A 19,557-nucleotide genomic window follows, 5' to 3' on the forward strand; every position below is an offset into this window, starting at 1 on the left:
TCAATGATGCAATGATGCAAAGAAGGTAAAGGCACCTGGCAAATGTAACATACCCGCTGCAGTCGGGAAGCATGTTGTGCTCCAGATCTGGGGGACGGAAACAAGCAACACCATCTCATATAATGCACGACTGGACCAGAAAATCACACAAAATGAGCAGGCTGCAGGGGAGGCTGTGGAAAAATAGGCATGTTTCTACACGTGTCAAATGTAAGGTATACCAGGCTATAATGATTTCTTCCCTGCTGCAATGTGCTGAAACCTGAACGGTCTGTAAAGCTCAAGTAGACAAGATACATGCATATATGAGAAAGATACGACGAATTATGAATATCGCTCTCTTTGACAAGATCAAGAATAAAGAGACCTTACGGCGTGTTGGTCTACCTCCTATGATGGAAATCCTCATTGATAAAAATTTACGTTGGTTGGATCATATACACATGATGAACAACAAATCCTTTACTTCCAACTATGCAAGAGGAAAAGAAACTATAGAAAACCTAGACTGAGATTCAAAGATACTACAAAAAGGAATGTGAGGTGGAAAGGAATTGATCATAATAAATAGCAAACCCAAGTGAAAAACAGACGAATTTGGAGAAACTTTAAATCATGCCAAAGCCATGAACAGTCATAGTCGTGACGGCTGACGGCAGACAAAGATGATACGTAGTCCTCCCGGTGGAGATGGAGTATATGTAATCTGGGTATACCCCCACTTTTAAATTTTGTTTTTTTACGGAATCCTATGTTTCAGACCATGGAGAATCCGATTCTGGAAAAAATTTTTCAAAAACCTCAATTTCAAAATTTCGATCTCCCCCCCCCCCGGTTTTTATATAGATCCACAGGGTAAACCTAACCCTAACTCAAACCCTAACCCTAACCCTGACCGTAACCCTAACCCTAACCCTAACACTAGTTTTGTGAGATTTGGCTGTTATTTCTAGCATGTAAATAGCCTGCTTGGTGGTGGTGGTGGTGGGCGGTGTAATTGAAATTTTTCAAAAATTTTTTTTTCAGAATCGGAATCTCCATAGCCTAAAACGTGGGATTCCGTAAAAAAATTAATAAATAAGGGGGGGGGGGGGGGAAAGGTTCAGATTACATATAGTCCATCTCTACCGTCCTCCCTGCTTATTTCCCTTAGAGACTTAATTTCTTCTTTCTTTTCTTTTCTTTTTGTCACTTCCAATCCATTTAGTGTTTCTGATAAACATTTCATCCTTCAAATCCTTTCCTTCTTCCGGCAAATAAGTTTATCTCACTCAATGACCTATTTATCGATCTATATCGACCTTTTGCTTCACTGGATTCTTTATTGTTTACAACAAAAAACATCCGACAAAGTTTTTCTCCCACGCAGAACTTAATCGACAACCTTTGTATTTCTTACATCGGAAGTAAGTGAAAAATTTATTTATCTTATTATTTATTATCTATTTAGAACAGGAGTGGGGAAACTTTTTAGTGCGGCGGGTAAAAATTTCCAAAGAAAAAGGTTCTTGGGTGGATCACAAGTTCTAACTGTGTAAATCTTGCATATATCTATGTATAATTCGAAATACATTAAGAAAGATAAGTTTAACACATTAAGTTAACGCACAACATCATTAACGCCGACTCTGAATTTAGGATGCTTATATTACGAGGTATTCTTTATTTTTCAGCTAGAGTGTAGTTGGGTCTGAAGCGGGTGGTACAAACCTAGCAATATGTGTTTTATAGTGAAAACAAAATGTCGATACACTTGGTAATTACCAGATGATTTTCTGTTCGAGTCTAACCGTTTTAAATCGTAGTAGAAACGTGACCTATGTCGCAAATAGACATACGAATATTGTATAAATTTTATAATTGAAAAATTTACTATATTTTATACATACGAATATACTAGCCTGCGGGGGTTCCCCCACCACTGATTTAGAGTGAGGATTGGGTTCAGAAAAAGCTTTTGGAAAACTGAAAGTTAAACGTGGTATTTTTGGCGATCTTTCGTTTGTATGCCGTATTTTTTCCTTTAAAGTTTAGTGCGGGAATGGGGAACCTTTTTGAGTTAATATAAAGATCTTCACCAGTTAACAAAAACACAAAAACCCCAGCCTGCTGGGTATTAACAACTTTGTAGAAAACAAATATGTATCTCTCTCTCTCTCTCTGTGCCGTTTAAAGGTATATATATATACAAATTCATTAAAAGATATCCATTTTCCTTAAAGCTATGAGGGAAAAAATCGAATGTTGTGAATTTTCCGAAGTCCTCTCCCCACCCCTTTGGAAAAGATTTTACACACCAATTTCATTATAATCGTAAATGTATGCCATTTGAAAGGTATTTATATAAAATTTCATCCCCAAAAAACCCATTTTCCTAAAAGTTATGAGGGAAAAACTCTGATCTTGTGAATTTTCCGAAGTCCTACTCACCCATTGCTTTCCGCGCATTGTTGTTTTCATATTTGTTTTCTACACTTTTTTTACACTTGTTGCACTATTTTTTTTATTTTGTTTCCTGGTAATAATGTCAACATTAACCAATCTTATCAAAAAGACAGCTTATGAACATCAAGAATATAACATATTCAAATATTTAATTTAGGCAAGTAGGTACATTTTATACAAATTAATGACTTCTTTGAATTTGCTTTTTTTTTTTTGAGAAAGCATTTTGATATCAGGCTCTAACATAGTGGTTCTTAGTTTCAATTGGTTCTCCGAGTGCTCATCTTGTCAATTGCGTTCTCAGCGAATTTTTGATTTGCGTCAAGTACGAGAATATGGATTCACAACAGTATGTTGAAGAAAAGAGGATTTTCTTCCGCATTTTCCCAAATTTCGAGATTTGTCAAACAGAGATTTCAGTATATTATCTTCAGACATTTCAATAAACTTCATTTGTAACTTTTCAGGAACCTCTGATACATCAACTAAGTGTGGCCGAAAAGCAAGTTTCAGAGTGATGTTAGGTTTTTCAAAATCATTGAATCTTTTATTATATTCTTCTATTAATGAATCTAAAACTTACTCCTATTCTTCAAAAGATTCATAGATATCTTCTTCATTTTCACTCATTACCTTTGTAAGCTGAGGAAAGTGTTCTGATGACAGTTTTGATTGAGCCAAAAGGAACTTGATAAACAACAATTTTTTTCTAAAATCCCAAATTTTTTTTACCACACATCATAAATACATTTATTTTTGCCTTGCAACAAAATGTTTAACTCATTTTGTTTTGACATCACATCACATAAAAATGTAACATCTCTGTAAAAATTTGGATCTGATAAATCACAATGTTTGTTGTTTTCTTTGGAAAAATCTATTATTTGCCTTCATAAAGACAAAATTTTGACCAATACTTTCCCTTGCGACAACCAGCATACTTTTGAGTAATAAGGCAAATCCACATTAATTACTTTGTCATCCATCATCAGCATGTTTCAAAATTGACAATGCTTCAGGGTATTTGCTCGAATATAATTTACAATACTTATAACCTTCCACAGAGTGTCATTTAATATGACAGATTTTTCACAGAGATTTTGCTGATATAAAATACGGTGCAATAAATCCTTCATATTCAGCCTTTATATCTGGAGCACCACTTACCAAATTAGTAAAATTTAGTCCTACTTTATGACATTGCTCTTTGAAGTTGTTAAAAATAACTGTCCCTCGTGTCCTTCCTTTAAGGGTGCTTAAAGCAAATAATTCTTCATATAATTGAAAATTATCAGCTATAGCACGAATAAGATACAATACTTGTGCTGAATCTGTGGACTCTGTCAATTCATCCAAAGCTACTGAGCAATATACATTTTCTTTTTGGATTATATTTTTCAAATGCTCTAATACATTACAGGCCAGTTGTCGGATTCGGTTTGATTTCAGATTTCAAATTTCAAATTCCCTTGCCTCAACAGGTCTTCGCAAGCAGGGTTTTTAGGGCTTTAAAGATACGAATTAGTGAGCTGGCTACACTTCTGGCAGAGGTCACAGATTATGCTCTCACTTGCCTTGCCAGGTCTTTTCACGTACTGCATATTTCCAAAGGTCCCAGTCACTGGTCATTGCCTCGGTGAGGCCTAAAGTTCAAAGTTTGTGCTTCACCACCTCATCCCAGGTCTTCCTGGGTCTACCTCTTCCACAGGTTCCCTCAACTGCTAGGGTGTGGCACTTTTTCACACAGCTATCCTCATCCATTCTTGCCACATGTCCATACCAGCACAATCGTCTCTCTTGCACACCACAACTGATGCTTCTTAGGTCTAACTTTTCTCTCAAGGTACTTACACTCTGTTGAGTATGCACACTGACATAACACATCCATCGGAGCATACTGGCTTCGTTTCTTGCAAGCTTACGCATGTCCTCAGCAGTCATGGCCCATGTTTCACCGCTTCACTCCTTTTCTCTACAGTTAAAAAAGTGAAGGTGTGTGACCCAGTGGTTAGGGGTATTTGGCCCACGATCTCTCTCACTCTCTCTATTTCTCTCGTACTTCATCTCTAAAACATTTAAAAACACAAAACGAATGCTGTCACCGCTCACTGTCTCTTTCACTCTCTCTCTTTCTCTTTCACTCTCTCTCTCTCTTTCTCTCTCTTCCTCTCTCACTCTCTTCCTCTCTTACTTCCTCTCAGTCCTCCTCGCTCTCGCTTTGCCACTCACTTCTTTAAAGTAATTGTGACACATATGACTGGTATGTACAAAAAGAACAAATTAGCATATTAATATTATTGATTGACCTTAAAGCTTTTCCCATATTGAAGTTCAATAAGCTGAAATAGATTTTTTTATAGCTCACAGCAACTTGATTTGCTTTGAAGGCAAATAGAAATCTAGATTGAAGAAGTGGAACACGTAAAATCCAGGCTACATAGGTATTCTAGCTAACTAGCTAAGAAACATGTGTAGCCTGGATTTTACTGTTCCACCCCTTCAGTTTGGATATATATGTGTGTGTGACGAGCTTCCACACAGTTTCCATCTACCAAATTCACTCACAAGACAACGATCAGCATGGGGCTTCAGTAGAAGACTCTTGCCCAAGATGTTAGTCAGTGCAACTGAACTTGGGACCATGTGGTTGGCAGGCAAGCCTCTTAATGACACAGTCATGATTGTCCTAGTGTGTGTGTGTGTGTGTCTTAAAAGTACAGATTTGGTGTAACATTTTAATGTTTGACTACTCCTTTCAGTTTTCTATCTCAATTCCCTGTACTTTTCCGTTATTGGGCGTTTTTTTTTTCTACTGCAAGTCTTATTTGTTAACACTCATCTGTATTGTTTATTCTCTGTCCCACATTGCTTTCCTTTGTTCTCAACAACCTTACTAAAAACCACCTGCCTCAACTCCTACCTCCTTACTTGTGCAAGGCAGGAATTCAACTGACCTTGTTTTCTTTTTCATTCCTTTCACCTTGTTTTATATTACTTGGTTTGTAGTCCTTGGTTTGTATTACTAACTTCAGTAATACAATACTCTTCACCACACACACACACACACACACGGCGGTGAGCTGGCAGAACTGTTAGCACACCTGGTGAAATGCTTAGCGGTATTTCGTCTGCCCGTTACGTTCTGAGTTTAAATTCCGCCGAGGTCGACTTTGCCTTTCATCCTTTCGGGGTCGATTAAATAAGTACCAGTTACGCACTGGGGTCGATATAATCGACTTAATCCGTTTGTCTGTCCTTGTTTGTCCCCTCTGTGTGTAGCCCCTTGCGGGTAGTAAAGAAATAACACACACACACACACACACACGATATAGCTCCTACATTTCATCATCAGTTACCTATATAGAAGGTGTAGACTGTACTTGTTTGCATGATGACTGTCTCAGGAAAAAATAAAACTGTTTTTATTTTTTGAGATATGTTTGTCAAATTCGGATCAGTTTCAGTTCTATATTTAAGAGATGAGGAATTATATACATTATTTACATTATTTACATTTGACGGATATTTGTCCGTCAATTGTAACATAAGTGTTAACAACAAACAAAATGAGGACAAATAGCCGTCAATTGCAAATAATGTAAATAATTGGGTCAGTTTGTCATGATATGTTCTGTTGATTTCACTTGATGAACCCACCTTTGGCCTTAATGACAGCCTCCAGGCAACCTCAGAACCATCTACAGGCCTTCATCACTATCTCCTGTTTAAGATCTCTGAAGGCCCTGGTAGTCCTGAGCCTCAGCTCATCCTTTGTGTTGCAGCTGGATTTGTTGATCTCTCATTCCACCGTACCTCACACAAAGAAGTTAAGAAGGCTGCAGTCAAGCAAGTTCAAGGCCAAATGTCAGGTGCTGTGTGATCGAAGAAATTCTCTGACAGGTCTGGGTTTTTCCTGCTGGTGAGACAGGTGCAGAGTCTTGATGCCACATGTATGGCCTTCCTGCAGCTACCCGGTTGATCTAGGGCTTCACCTCCTTGCTCAGAATAAGGATGTAATTGTCAGTGTTTAGCATAAGACTCTCAGGGAAGAAGTGGGGTGGCATGATATAACCTTCACTGCTGACGACACTGAAGACCATGATTGTCACTGGAAATTTTGTCTGCATGACTCTGGGAACATCCTTGGGTGAGACAGTGAGCCATCTGTTGTTCTGGGAGTTGATCTTCTGGTCTTGACAGAAATTCATCTTGTCGAGGAGAACTGTAGCATGTCTGGCTCCAAAATGTGTTTCAACTTGTTAATCAGCTTTTTGGTATGCTTGAGTTGCTTTTCCTGCATTGCCTTGGACAGAAATTGTCCCTTCCACATTTTGTATGAAAAGTAATGAATACCTTCATGCACCACCAACTTGATGAGCTTTTTATCCACAGCTTTCTCCCATACAATGGCATGCATCGACTTGCTGGGATCATTGTTGATTTGGATTTTAGTGACAAATTCTGGTATTCTGATGGCATTAAATCATGGGTTTTCTTCTCTGCTGTTACCTTGTAGTCAAATCTAGAAATCTTCCAGATCCTTTCTGACCTTTTCCACCATCCTTCTGCTGATGTTGAGGAAGTCTGAAATCTCCTTGTTTGTCCTTCCAGTACAGATTCTAAGGAGAACTCCATGCCTCTTCCATAAATTGGGTAGGAGTGAGGTGTCAGAATTTTCCATTATCATTATTCTGCCAAAGAATAAAGCAAAAATAGTTATTGTGTTTAAGAAGAAAAAGACTGACACTCATCATCATCATCATCATCATCATTTAACGTCTGTTATCCATGCTGGAATGGGTTGGACTGTTTGATTTGGCATGGTTTCCACGGCTGGATACCCTTCCTATCGCCAACCATTCTGTAAGTGTAATGGGTGCTTTTACATGTCACTGGCATGGGTGCCAGTTACATGATACCAGTATCTGCCACAAGTTGGTTTGATGGGTCTTCTACTCAAGCATGGCATGTTGACAAAGGCCTCAGTCATTTGTCATTGCCTCTGTGAGACCCAATGAGAGTGAAAAAAGTATGTGTAAAAATTAGCAGTTGAAAATTGCAAATGAATACCGTCTACACCCTGTGTGTGTATGTGTGAGTGTGAATTGTGTGTGTGTATGTGTGCATGTGTATTTGTGTGTGTATGTGTGTGTGCACATATGCACACACCTTTGGTGTTGACTCTGTGTGTATATGTACGTGTTCGGATATGTAACATAAGACTGATATCTTTTAGGTCTATATATTTTTTGTGTATTTATTGATTTTATTTCTTAAAAAATGTTTCAAGACAAGAATCAGAAACAGTCAGATATGTACTTTATAAAATCATAGTTTGCATCAAAAAACATACAAACTCCAGCGATGTCGTATTCATTCTCCTCCACCCAGTTTCCACAAGACTTGCTTCTGGGTTCTCTCTCTCGGCCGTCAAACTATGATTTTCAAAAAAGTTTTTTTCTTGCCCTAATATTCATAAGGTTGGTTACCTGATTTCTATGGTATAGAAGTGACTGAGATCACAACATTCCCCTGAACACATCTGTTGCAGGGTTCAAAGCCAGTAATTTGGTGGGGGGGCAAGTCGATTATGTAAAACCCCAATATTTTATTTCATTGATCCCCAAAGAAATGGGAAGCAAAGTTGATCTTGATGGAGTTTGAACACAAAGAGCCAGAAGAAGTAGAGATAGCTTTATAACACTCTCATTCTCAGAGGGCATGTATACCCTTTGTCCCCCTCTTCCCATCTCTTTCTCTATCTTGTATTCATGCTTTCTCACTATCTGTCATGTCCTTTTCCTTGTTTTCTCTCCTCATTTATTGCTAGCTACTTAACTCCATCTCTCACATCTTTCTAAAATAGTCATTGATGTCAGGGTAACATTCTCTCTGTATATTCAAGGTATATTCTCTCCCCACCCTCTTTCTCTTTCTACTTCTCTCCATTTTCACTACCCCACATAGCTATAATATCTAACAGGAAAATAGATAGATGTATTCTTCTAACAACCACTAAAAAAGATAGTTAAGAGAAAATTTAGAACACTGAGGAGAAAGAAAGAAAGGTATGTAAATACAATGCATCAAACAACCACAAAAAGAATTAGTTATGAAGACAAGTTAAAGTATTGTGGAGATATGGAAATGAGCAGTGTAACAGTAGAGAACCAGAGACAGCCCTGTAAAAAGCAATTGTGTGAAAATGTATGCAGATGCACAATTACACCAATACATGTACACATACAATAATCCATATATATCCAAGTATGCACTTCAAAAATTCCAATTAAGCCTTGTTCTCTGAACCAGAACAAAGGTCAACCCCAAATATTTAACCTACAAAATTTCCAATTAAGTCTCAAGATGCTGCTTTACAATTAGAAGAGAGTAAGAGCATCCCTACCCATACATACAAACACACACCTTAATAACTTTGTAATGCAATCCTTACATCTTTAGAATTAGTATTCAAAAACTTTCATTATCCTACCCATCCAGATACATCTAAAGTCTACCTGTCCTTATAAAAAATTACAAACACTTTATTAACTCCACAGTCATGAACAGCTTATCCTTGAGCAAAACTCTGGAGTAGACTATCACCTTTTAATATACTGCACACATATATGCACACTCATATGTTTCTTGACTGTCATTATGTAAATATCCTGACAAACCTAAAGTTCCTCACATGACTCTCACCACATTTCTCTTTCCCTCAATGTCTCGTGTGTGTGTATGTGTGTGTGTGTGTGTGTGTGTGTGAGAGAGAGAGAGAGAGAGAGAAAGAGAGAGATGGCAGTTCTTTCTGTCTGAAAATCATGAGGAAGAGCAGCTGCTTACATGTAGGGTTGGAACCGCAACTGCCAGTACTATCCAGTACCTGTCATTTTTGGCACTTCTCCATCACTGCAGGGCTTTTCTTCCTATTTGCACTTAGTAGTTTTAACCCTTTAGTATTCAGATTATTTTGTCAAGTGTAATGCTTATTTATTTATGTTGATTTAAATAACTCATGCATTATCTTGTAGCTTTGAGATTTTGATGATGTTATTTATTTTTAGCATGGCATTGTAGGATTAATGTAAGAGGCTGGATCCTGTCAGTTTGAATGTAAAACAGGTAGAATATTTGGGGCCGGATATGGCTGGTTTAAATGCCAAAGGGTTAAAGGGGATGAGAGAGTGGATACTTTCATAAGAGTGTGAGGGGGAAATAAACAGGTGTAGGTAGAGTTTAATATGAGTGATGAACTAGAGTGGGGGTGCAGTTGAGAGGGAAATACCAATATGGAGAGGGGTGAGATGGGAAATATAGGAGTGACTTAAGAAGGGGAATAGATCAGATCAGAAAGAAGTTGAATTATGTACAAATAATAGAATAGATCAGAAAGAAGTGGGATTATGTGCAAATTGTAGGAGCAGTGGAAAAGGAGGCATAGAGATACATAAGGGGCTATAATAAGTACGATATGATGATAGATATAGAATTTTGATAACTGTTCTTCTGCATGTGACATCATAGAGTATATGAATTAATCCTATTACAAGTTTACATATCTTTGTCTTTCTCTGAAAAAATTCTATGGGTTTACATACAGCCCACCCAGCAAGAGTATGTAGGGTCAATGACCAAAGAGTAATAAGTGCAATCTAGTTACTCTTTATCTCCCTGTGTGTCTGTTGATTCAGAGTCTGATATTTATGTTATTCCCTGTATTTTCCTTTTTCTTACATCTTTATTATCTTATCTTCTTTCTCTTTTTGTAGACCGAGTTATGTATACATATATAAGTACATATTTAATGTTCCTGTTTAGATAATTCTATATAAGAATTATTGTTGTTTCAATATTTTAATCTATAAGTAAGTCAATAAGGACTCAAGTATTTCTGTTATTTAAATTGCTGAAGGTAATAGATAAAAAATAAATAACCATTAAATATTTAGCTCCCTAGTCTAGATAATCATTATCTTGTCCATATATTGTTAAACTTAATGCCAAACTAAGTAACGTATTCTATTCTCTGTCTTTTTAATTTCCATTGTAATTCTTTCGTTCTTTCTATTTATTGTAGTATCTTCTTGTTGGAAGTTGACCATGTGCTCATTAGAAGAAATGAAACCAACCTTTTGAGATGGACATAATTTTTATATATCATCTTTAGTAAACAACAATTGAAATTGGTTTAAGCATTGGAATATGAACTGAATTTTAAGGAAGGAGAATCTGGAAAATTGTTAAAAATGTCAGAAAAGCGAAAACATTCTCATTTGGATTGTAAGATTCCCAGAAAAGTACCAAAAAAGGCTTCATTTAAAATCATTTCTAAACCAAGTTTGGAAGATATAATTCCCCATAAAGTAAGAAAAAAAACTTCAATTAAAACAATTACTAAAATTGTTTCAGAAAAACAAGGTTATAATCTATGGATTAATAATAAAATTGATCTGCGTAAAATATATTTAACAAATTTCCTTTGTGAGTTATTTGCTATGAGAGATAATGTAAGTGATCCAGAGTTTCACAAGGAAGCTCTGGTGAAGATAAGCACAGTTATAAGGGAAATTGCCTCATGGAATTATACAAGTTTGCCAAAAACCATTTGGTACTTGAAGAAATTGAGCAAAATACATCATGGTTCAAACCCACCATTTCAAATGTTACATCACAAAGTAAAATTTCGACCAGTTCAAGAAATTACTACTCAGTTTGTGAATTTCAGCCTTCTTTCTGAACAGTTATCATTTATTAATATATCAAAGATTTTAATGCTTTATGATGTTGCTGTCATTTATGACTCCTACAGCTTGTCTATAAATTACATTAATCAAGATGGACTTTGTGAAACTTACAATTTTAACTCTCCCATCACAGATATGACACAAGTGGGAGAGCATACTGTTATGGGAAGTCTTCCTTTCAGGAATAAAATCATCTTAATTCATCCTTTCAGTATGCAATTGATAAATCTTGACCATGGTTTTTATAAACTTTCCTATGTAGAAGGAACAAAATTTGTTGGTGTGAAGTTGTTTTCTAAAACAATTTACCTTGTGGACTGGATTCAAAGAGATATACATGCTTTATTTAACATTAATCACTTCATTTCATCAATTGCTGTTGGACCTCGAAAATTTATTCTGGTGGCTTTCAGTGGCATTCCTTGTGTTACCTGTTATAATCTCCAGGGCAGAAAATTATTCCAGTTTGATTTTCCATTCAATGATAAACTGACAGAAATTGTAGCCAACCAAAAATATTTCTATTTCTTTGAAAACAATAATATTTTCAAGGTTTCAGAATTTGGTGGCATTTCTAAGAGAATAGTTGAAAGAACTCCTCAAAAGATTTATCTTCAACAAAACAATCTTGTTTTATTCAGTAATTTTAAATATCAAATTATCAGCCCTAATTTCTGGCCACAACAAACCTATTTTTCTCATAATCAAAGTCCAAGGTATCTCATCAGTCTAGATATTGAAAATGCATGTGATATAAGGGCTGTAATACCAATATCAAGACATTGTTTTATAATTATTTATTTAAAAGATTTCATAAAGTTACTCATTTTTCGTGATGAAAACAAAATTATTGAACATTCTTTAACCCTGGAATCACCATTGATTGATGTCTCTCGATGGGCTGAGGACAAGATCATTGTTTCATTTGGCAGGAAATTCCAAAAGATCTCCTGGGACAATTATAATCTTGTTGCAACAAATATACAAGAGACTGCAAGTGAAATTTACATCCAAATTAGTCATATTATATCAGACAAATTTGTATGTTTAGTAGATGGACATAAAGCTCAACTACATATCATATGTGTGACAGAAAGTAAAATTGAACCTATCGAGTTTATAAATTTGGAACATGGAAATGTCTCCATTGCAGCCTCCCCACTCAATTTAATGGTAGTTGACAAAATGGATAAAAAACTTATGATTTTTTCTACTCACGGAGAACAATTATTTCAAATACAGCTTCCTGTGATTGAACAGCCAAGGAAAGTGTATTCAGATATCCTTTATTTTTATGTAATTTCTAACAACAACTCAATTAGGACATACAATATATATGGACAGCTAAAGAGAGAGTGGAAAATTCCACGTCATTTTCTGCCAGTAATTGGTGTTCAGAAAGGGACAGTTACCATTGTGGACCCAATAAACAGTATACTTCATTGCTATAAATTTCTTTGTGGTGATGGGTATCAAGTTCCAGTGAAGACTCTTAAAGACACCACAAGCACTGATATAATTTATGATGACCAAAATCAAACCAAAGCTATTATTGGTTCTGTATGTCTTGTGCCCAATGGTCAGTTAGCTATTGCTGAGTGGGGAAAAAATAAATTGTTACTATGTTGCAAGAAAGGAAATATTAACCATCAGCTTAGTGTACCATCTCCAATTACTGATATCTGTCGATGGGATTGCAACAATTTAGGATTAACATTACCTCTTGAAAAGCAACTCTGGATTTTTGATTATGTTTCAAATCATATTAGAGTAAGTTCCCTTGAACAGCCATATGTTCTCATACGTAAGTTAGATAATGACAGGGCTATTTGCTACTGTGACAAATCTAACTGTCTAGATATAGTTACAATAAAACTCACTAGTCAACAACCAACCAGACATTTAGCTATATGTCCCAGTTATATCAAATCTTTACATTTGTGGCACAACAATATTCTGGCACTCACCAAAAGTCAATTGTTGGAATACAACACTTCTTTTTGTGGTTCTCCTACTATTTTATATCCCAAATTTGGTTCTGGAAGCTGTCTGTATGGTGTATGTTCTGACAAAACAGCCATATATTTAATTGATGACTCACAAATGTTTTCATTCAACGAAGAGACATTAATGGTTTGTGATTATGTGTCTTGCCAGCAGCTTAAATCTTTCATTGATCAACTTGATATCTTCTCTTGTACAGCAGTTGTTACTGATACATTATCATCTGTAGTACATCGTCAAGATTTATCAATGAGATTAAGTAAACATGTCTATCAAGTACCACATACTTATAAAGACACAAAGAGGATCATTATTTCAGCTCTGTTAATTACAGATAACAATTTAATAGCAATCTGTGATAAAAACAACTGCAGCGTAAAGATATTAACTTTTAAGGGTGAACTAATTGATACGCTGGATTTGAACTCATCACCTACAGGGATTTGTCATTGTTTATCCAATAGTTTTGCTATTTCTACCAACACAGACAAACTGTTAACAGTTCAAGTTCAGTTTCCTTTAACTTATGTCAGCTTTAAGACATGTAAGAACTACAGATGCATCGCTTCATTCTCGGATGGACGTTTAGTATGTAGCTGGACAGACGATGGAAGCGATGGTCTAAGTATAGTTGATTTAAAATCATCTGTTTGTAAGGAAAAGCACATAAATGGTTGGAATGAAATAAGGAGGAAAACTATTCATGATATGACAGTTACTCCCAGTGATGAAATAGTGGTTCACTGTTATGATGAAGATGATACTTTTAGTGAAGTAATATTTTTAAATATCCATGGTCAAATCACAAAGCAAGTAACTCCTCTTAATATGTCCCTGCCTGTTAGTATCACTAGTGATAAACTTTATATTTACATAATAACAAGTCAACCAATTGACTACTATTACAGGGTCACACGTTTGTCGATGGATGGCAAATATCACAGCATGTTTCTTCATCCGCATGAGTTAATTGATGAATCAGTGTTAACTGCTATGAACTGTCGGGGACCACGATTTGTTATGGTCAACAGTTGCAATAATCTCTATACAGAAGGACTGTTGACTCTTGATAGAGAAATACTTTCATTATCTCATCTCCAATGTGATAACTTCCCAGTACAAGTGAAAGATTTTGATGTATCTGAGAGAGGTCAGATTGTTATCTATGACAGAAAGAATGACATTGTTAAATGTTTTAGAAGTGGTGGATTGTTTTTGTGTCACAAGCAAATTAATTTCATAGTGGGAGGTTTATGTTTCATTGAGACAGGGAATATTCTAATCACTGTGCCCCAGATAAGAGAAATACAGGAGTTGAGTAAAAAAACTTTAAGTGTTAAGAGGGTATTTAATACTGAAATACCGTATTGTAAAATACACCGAAAAATCCACAATCTTTATTGGTGTCTGGATTTAGAATCAACTGAATGTCATCTTGTTAAAATAGAAAATAATAACACTATTGTAATTATTGAGAAAATTCTGCTTATCCAACATCCTGGATATCAGTTTTGGTTCAATTCTGAAGAAGAAACAAATAGATTTAACCAAGAAGGGAAATTGCGAAATAGTCAAGGTTTGTACATTCAAGCTATAAAAAGATCCAGAAATTGTAACAAGAGATTGCTAAAACAAGCTGGTGATTATATTGCAAGTTGTAGAGAGGGATCAAATATTGTAGCAGTAAGGAAATTGCCATGGAGAAAGGAAATTGTTTGTATTCCTCATTTAGTAGATAAAACTTTAGAAACCTCTCACTATGGAGCACATTTTCTTCTTCTGGACAACAATAAAATGGTTGTAAGTTATAATGACAATGTAATAGTAGTAAGAACTAAAGAAACAGCAATGGCAACATCTGAAAATTTACACAAATTCAAAACTGATGCTGAAGTTAGTAACCTTTGTCAATGGAAGCAGGAGAGTCTTGTTTTTTGTCTCCCTTCAGAAAAACAATTTGTATTTTATAATTCTGATTTCTCTTTACAGAAAAGAATATGTACAGACAAAAGCTATGAGTATATTGGCAAAACCAGCAATAATTGCTTGGTATGTTGTAGAGGGGGTGGAGTAAAAAGGTTAGGGAGAAGTGAGATATATAGTGGTGCCTGTATAGATATATTGCTCATTGAAGATAGCACTTATGTTTACAAGAGTCAGAATGATATAACTGATGGTATTATATATGATATAGCTGTGATGTTAGATGGTGACGTTGTGGTGAGTGGAGAATTTGAAGGTAAAGATTCAGTTTGTTGGTTCAACCATGATATCATCAAGATAATAGTAGTACCTGTAATTGGAAATCCAAAACGAATCACAGCCTTTGGACAGTATGCTTACTACTTTGACTGGTATGGTATTATATATCGTGTCTCCATTGATGGTGATTGCCAGAGATATATCACTACAGACAACAGAGAAATTATTACAGTTCATGATTTACATGCCTCAGATTTCAGTTTGATTTTGTTTGGACAATTTGTTGAAAGTGATAGTGCTATCTGCTTTTACCAAATATGAATGCATTTTACTAACTAAACAGGAAACTATAAAGGCCAAGCTATCTTTGGGCTGCATGCATCTCTTAAATCCTTATTGCAAAAGTAGAAATCAGCAAACAAGAACTACATTCTGTGTATAGACTTTTTTGTGCAATTTAATCTGAGGAAGAATCAAAATATTCTTAAACTTTCATGTTTTCTTTGATATTTGTCACCACTAGAATATGGTGACAATGCCGTTATAAATATGTATAAATTATCATAGCTTACAAAGGCTCACAGCTGCATTGGCTGGAGTATTTTCTGTGATGCAGACCTAGCTACCGTGTTTCCCTGAAAATAAGCCCTACCATGATTTTTCAGGATGTTTTTAATATAAGCCCTACCCCAAAAATAAGATACAGTCAAAAATGCATCAGCAAGGCCATGTGATGTTTGCAAAGTAAGCGAACTAGTGCAGCTTGGCTAAAGTCTGTACTAAGCATGCATGCACGGAGTTGACTCCCTTGTCCCCCCCCCCCGACAAGATGAGTGCAAAAAGAAAGAGTTATTCCATGGAGTACAAGAAAAGAATTGTGGTAGAATCACATAACAAGAATCTTACGGCTTTGTGTAAAGAGATGATGTTGGATCTCTGAATAGTTCGAAAATGGTGAGCAGAGTACAATAATCTCAACCGACAGGTAGATGATGGAAGTGCTAAGAAGTGTGGATCAGGTCGACAACCATTATTTTTGGAGCTGGTAGATATCACCCTGGGATGGATTACTGACAGAAGAACAAAGGCTTTGGTTGTACATAGGGTTGATATTCAAGAATTTGCTCTTGCAATGGTACCACAGTTGGATATACCCCCAGATAGTCGCATTGCCAATGCACTACAAGCAAGGTACTTGGACAAAAAGTGTTCATTTAAGGAAAGTTATATTACCAAACATGAGAGATTGGGGTCCATGATTTTACAAGAAGTGGATTTGCAAGAAATTCAGTCTGAAGTTCAGGGTTTGATGATTTATGACTATGTTCCAGAAGAGGACAAAATGTTTCTATTTGACTAAAAACAATAAGCAAATAAATAAACTTTTGATAACTAAAAACATGGGTATCCTTTTTACAATTTTTTCCTTTTACACGAGGACATGAAACTTTTTTGTCTTTCTTGGATTTTTTCCGCAAAAATATAAGACATCCCCGCAAAAATAAGCCCTAGTGCATTTTTTGGATGCAAAATTATTATAAGACCAGATCTTATTTTTGGAGAAACATGGTATGTGCTGTTGGGAGGACAGACTTGATATTCCTCATCAGCTAAAGAAAACAACAAATATCAGGACTTGGTTAATAAGACCTTTGTCAAGGGATATCATGCAGCCTCATTCCTTATTGAAGTCAATTGCTGTGGATTTGCCACAAGTTTGTTGTGCTATTTTCCGTAGATGACTGGCCTGGAACCCAAACAGCTGAAGAAAGCCTAAGGAAATTGGCATGGCAGCTGAAACCTGCTCAAGGTGGCTGTGGTTGTCTGATTGCTAATGGAACCCTTCTGCGGGCAAAAAATAATGTCCTCACTGCCCCACTCAGGTAAAGTGTACAGGTTAAGGAGTGAAATGCTCATGATTCTGAAATACCTGCTGATGATATGGAAGAGTTTCTGACATTGTGATTGATTTAGGAGAAGAGCTTGCCATTACATCTGAGTAACCCAGTAGTTTCTGCACGGGGCAAAACATCTCCAATATTTGTTTCACCAGTGGTTGCCATGAAAGCCTTTAGAGATTGTAAGTCTTTAACATCTGTAGACAATCCAATTGGCTTTAGGTGTAATAAGAACTAAGTGTTTTCTTGTTACTATATATTGTCTGTTTTGGTGCCAGTGAACATAACTAGGTTACCATATCTCCATTGTTGGCCAATTTTTGAGTCTCTGTTCACACAGTATACACACCTACTGAAAAGTGTTGAATTTTTGTATGGATAAGGGCTGAGAAAGAGAGGGAGTATTCTATGGTTTTGTTAACAAAGTGTATGAAGTTAGAGATGAATGTCACTAGGGCAATTAAATATCAGAGAGATAATTAACATATTGGGTGGATGTGATGAGGGCAATTAAATGTAATATAGATAATTAACCCATAATGTACACTCAAATTGATAGAGGGAATGTTGGAGGTTGTTCCATTGATATATGCTATGATGAGACATAAGGACATGACTAGAAACTTCTGATCCTTTGTTATTACAGTCAAGTAATCAAAATGAAGTGTAATGTGGGTGAAGTTCTATGATTCATATAAAGAAAAACCTGACATTTAATGATTGAAAACCTATTGTATCAGTGCCAACTATTAAGATTCTGGTATATGGAGTTTATCATAGGCAAATTTAACCAAGTTATGATCACTGCAACCATTTAAGGAGTTACCTCCACAATCTTGAGGGCCTGTTTTAAAGCAAACACTATGAAAAAAAGGAGGATCCTCTGAGAAAGCTCTTTTATTTATTAACAACGCAACTTTTAATTAATGTCCCTTCTCTTCAATTATTTGTTGTTTTAAAAAAAGGAACTAGAAAATGTGCCTGCTTATTTATTCCATTATCACTTTTGGTACTAACCCTTCTGAGGCACTCCTGGTTCTGTGATACAAATTTCCTATTATAAAATGACCTTAATTAAAACATTCCATCAAAATTTCTTTTTCATTCATGTTTTATTTTCAGGTGTATCTAACTGTCTTACCTGGATGTTAAAATAATAAGGATGATGATGATGTATGTATGTATCTGGACAAGACTGTTGTAATGTTCCAGCCTGAACAAGGAAATCCATATGTGGAACCAGCTATCTTGGTTGAAGGAACAATTCTGAAAGTGGTAGATACCTTTGTCTATCTGGGCAGCACACTCAGCCGTTCTTGCTCCCTGGATGGTGAAATATCTTTCAGGCTGCAGAGAGCAACTGATTCCTTCCGGTCTCTTCAGTCTCGTGTTTGGTCCCAGCATGGCATCACAAGGCAAACAAAAATTGCTGTGTACCGTGCTTGTGTACTAACATCGCTCCTCTACTCGTGTGAAACATGGACTCTGTACAAATGTCAGGTAAGGGTCCTTGAACGCTTTCATCAAAGATGTCTCAGACACATTCTGAATGTTGGCTGGACCTTAAAAACTCCAGACACACAGGTCCTGAGGACAGCTGATATCTTGAGTACTGAGGTGATGTGCATAAGCACCGGTTACATTGGAGTGGATACCTTATTAGAATGAAAGATAGCAAGATCCCCAAACAGATGCTATATGGGGATCTTGTGAATGGAAAGAGACCCCGGCAGAAACCAAGGCTCTGATTTAAGGACTGTGTCAAGTCCTCATTAAAGGCCTGGGCGAACAATGTATGTCATTGCCACAGATGGAGGAAGCAGTTTAAGGAGGGGGTTGACACTTTTGAGAGAGCACGTATTCAGCATGGAGAACTTAAGTGTGCTGCTCAAAAGCACACTGCTGGTGTAGTGAATGGGGAAAGCTTGGTCTGCAATGTTTGCAGTCATGTATGCTTGTCAAGAGCAGGGCTCATTAGCCACCAACAGAACTGCAAATGCAAAATATAAGTTAGTCCTAGAGCACACAATGTCCCTGAAGGTCAGCAATGGTCTTCCTCGGTCACAAGTGGATGGCCATCATCATGTATTCTTTTTCTCTTTTTAATTTAGAGTTAATCTTGACTGGCCACCTGCTTAGTAGCAAGGTTGTAAAGAAAGACATCTTATTTTGTTCTTCATCCTTTAAATCTTAAGAAAGTCTTGCAGATTTTTATTGTTCTAGATATCATGATATTTTGAAGCATATAAATCAAAGAGTTG

At 36.2% G+C, this 19,557-nt stretch overlaps 1 protein-coding gene across 2 annotated transcripts; it reads left to right on the forward strand.

The window, feature by feature from the left end:
* Positions 1 to 1,070: 1,070 nt before the first annotated feature.
* LOC106882419 (uncharacterized) lies at positions 1,071 to 18,852 on the forward strand. Of its 2 annotated transcripts, none has more exons than XM_014933089.3 (2): positions 1,071 to 1,406; positions 10,526 to 18,852. In XM_014933089.3, the coding sequence occupies exon 2, from the start codon at positions 10,695 to 10,697 to the stop codon at positions 15,717 to 15,719; it is 5,025 nt and encodes a 1,674-aa protein (XP_014788575.1). In that variant the 5' UTR covers positions 1,071 to 1,406; positions 10,526 to 10,694; the 3' UTR covers positions 15,720 to 18,852. The 2 variants fall into 2 exon arrangements, with proteins under 2 accessions (XP_014788575.1, XP_089203204.1); XM_089347078.1 differs by lacking the exon at positions 1,071 to 1,406 and adding an exon at positions 4,850 to 5,099.
* Positions 18,853 to 19,557: the final 705 nt, after the last annotated feature.

Source organism: Octopus bimaculoides, chromosome 2 (assembly GCF_046866305.1).
Source record: "Octopus bimaculoides isolate indiv1 chromosome 2, ASM4686630v1, whole genome shotgun sequence".
NCBI classification, from domain to species: domain Eukaryota; kingdom Metazoa; phylum Mollusca; class Cephalopoda; order Octopoda; family Octopodidae; genus Octopus; species Octopus bimaculoides.

What these genes read in the sequence shown, in the direction of transcription:
- LOC106882419 (XM_014933089.3), top strand. Translation starts at nt 10,695, where the DNA reads ATGTCAGAAAAGCGAAAACATTCTCATTTGGATTGTAAGATTCCCAGA.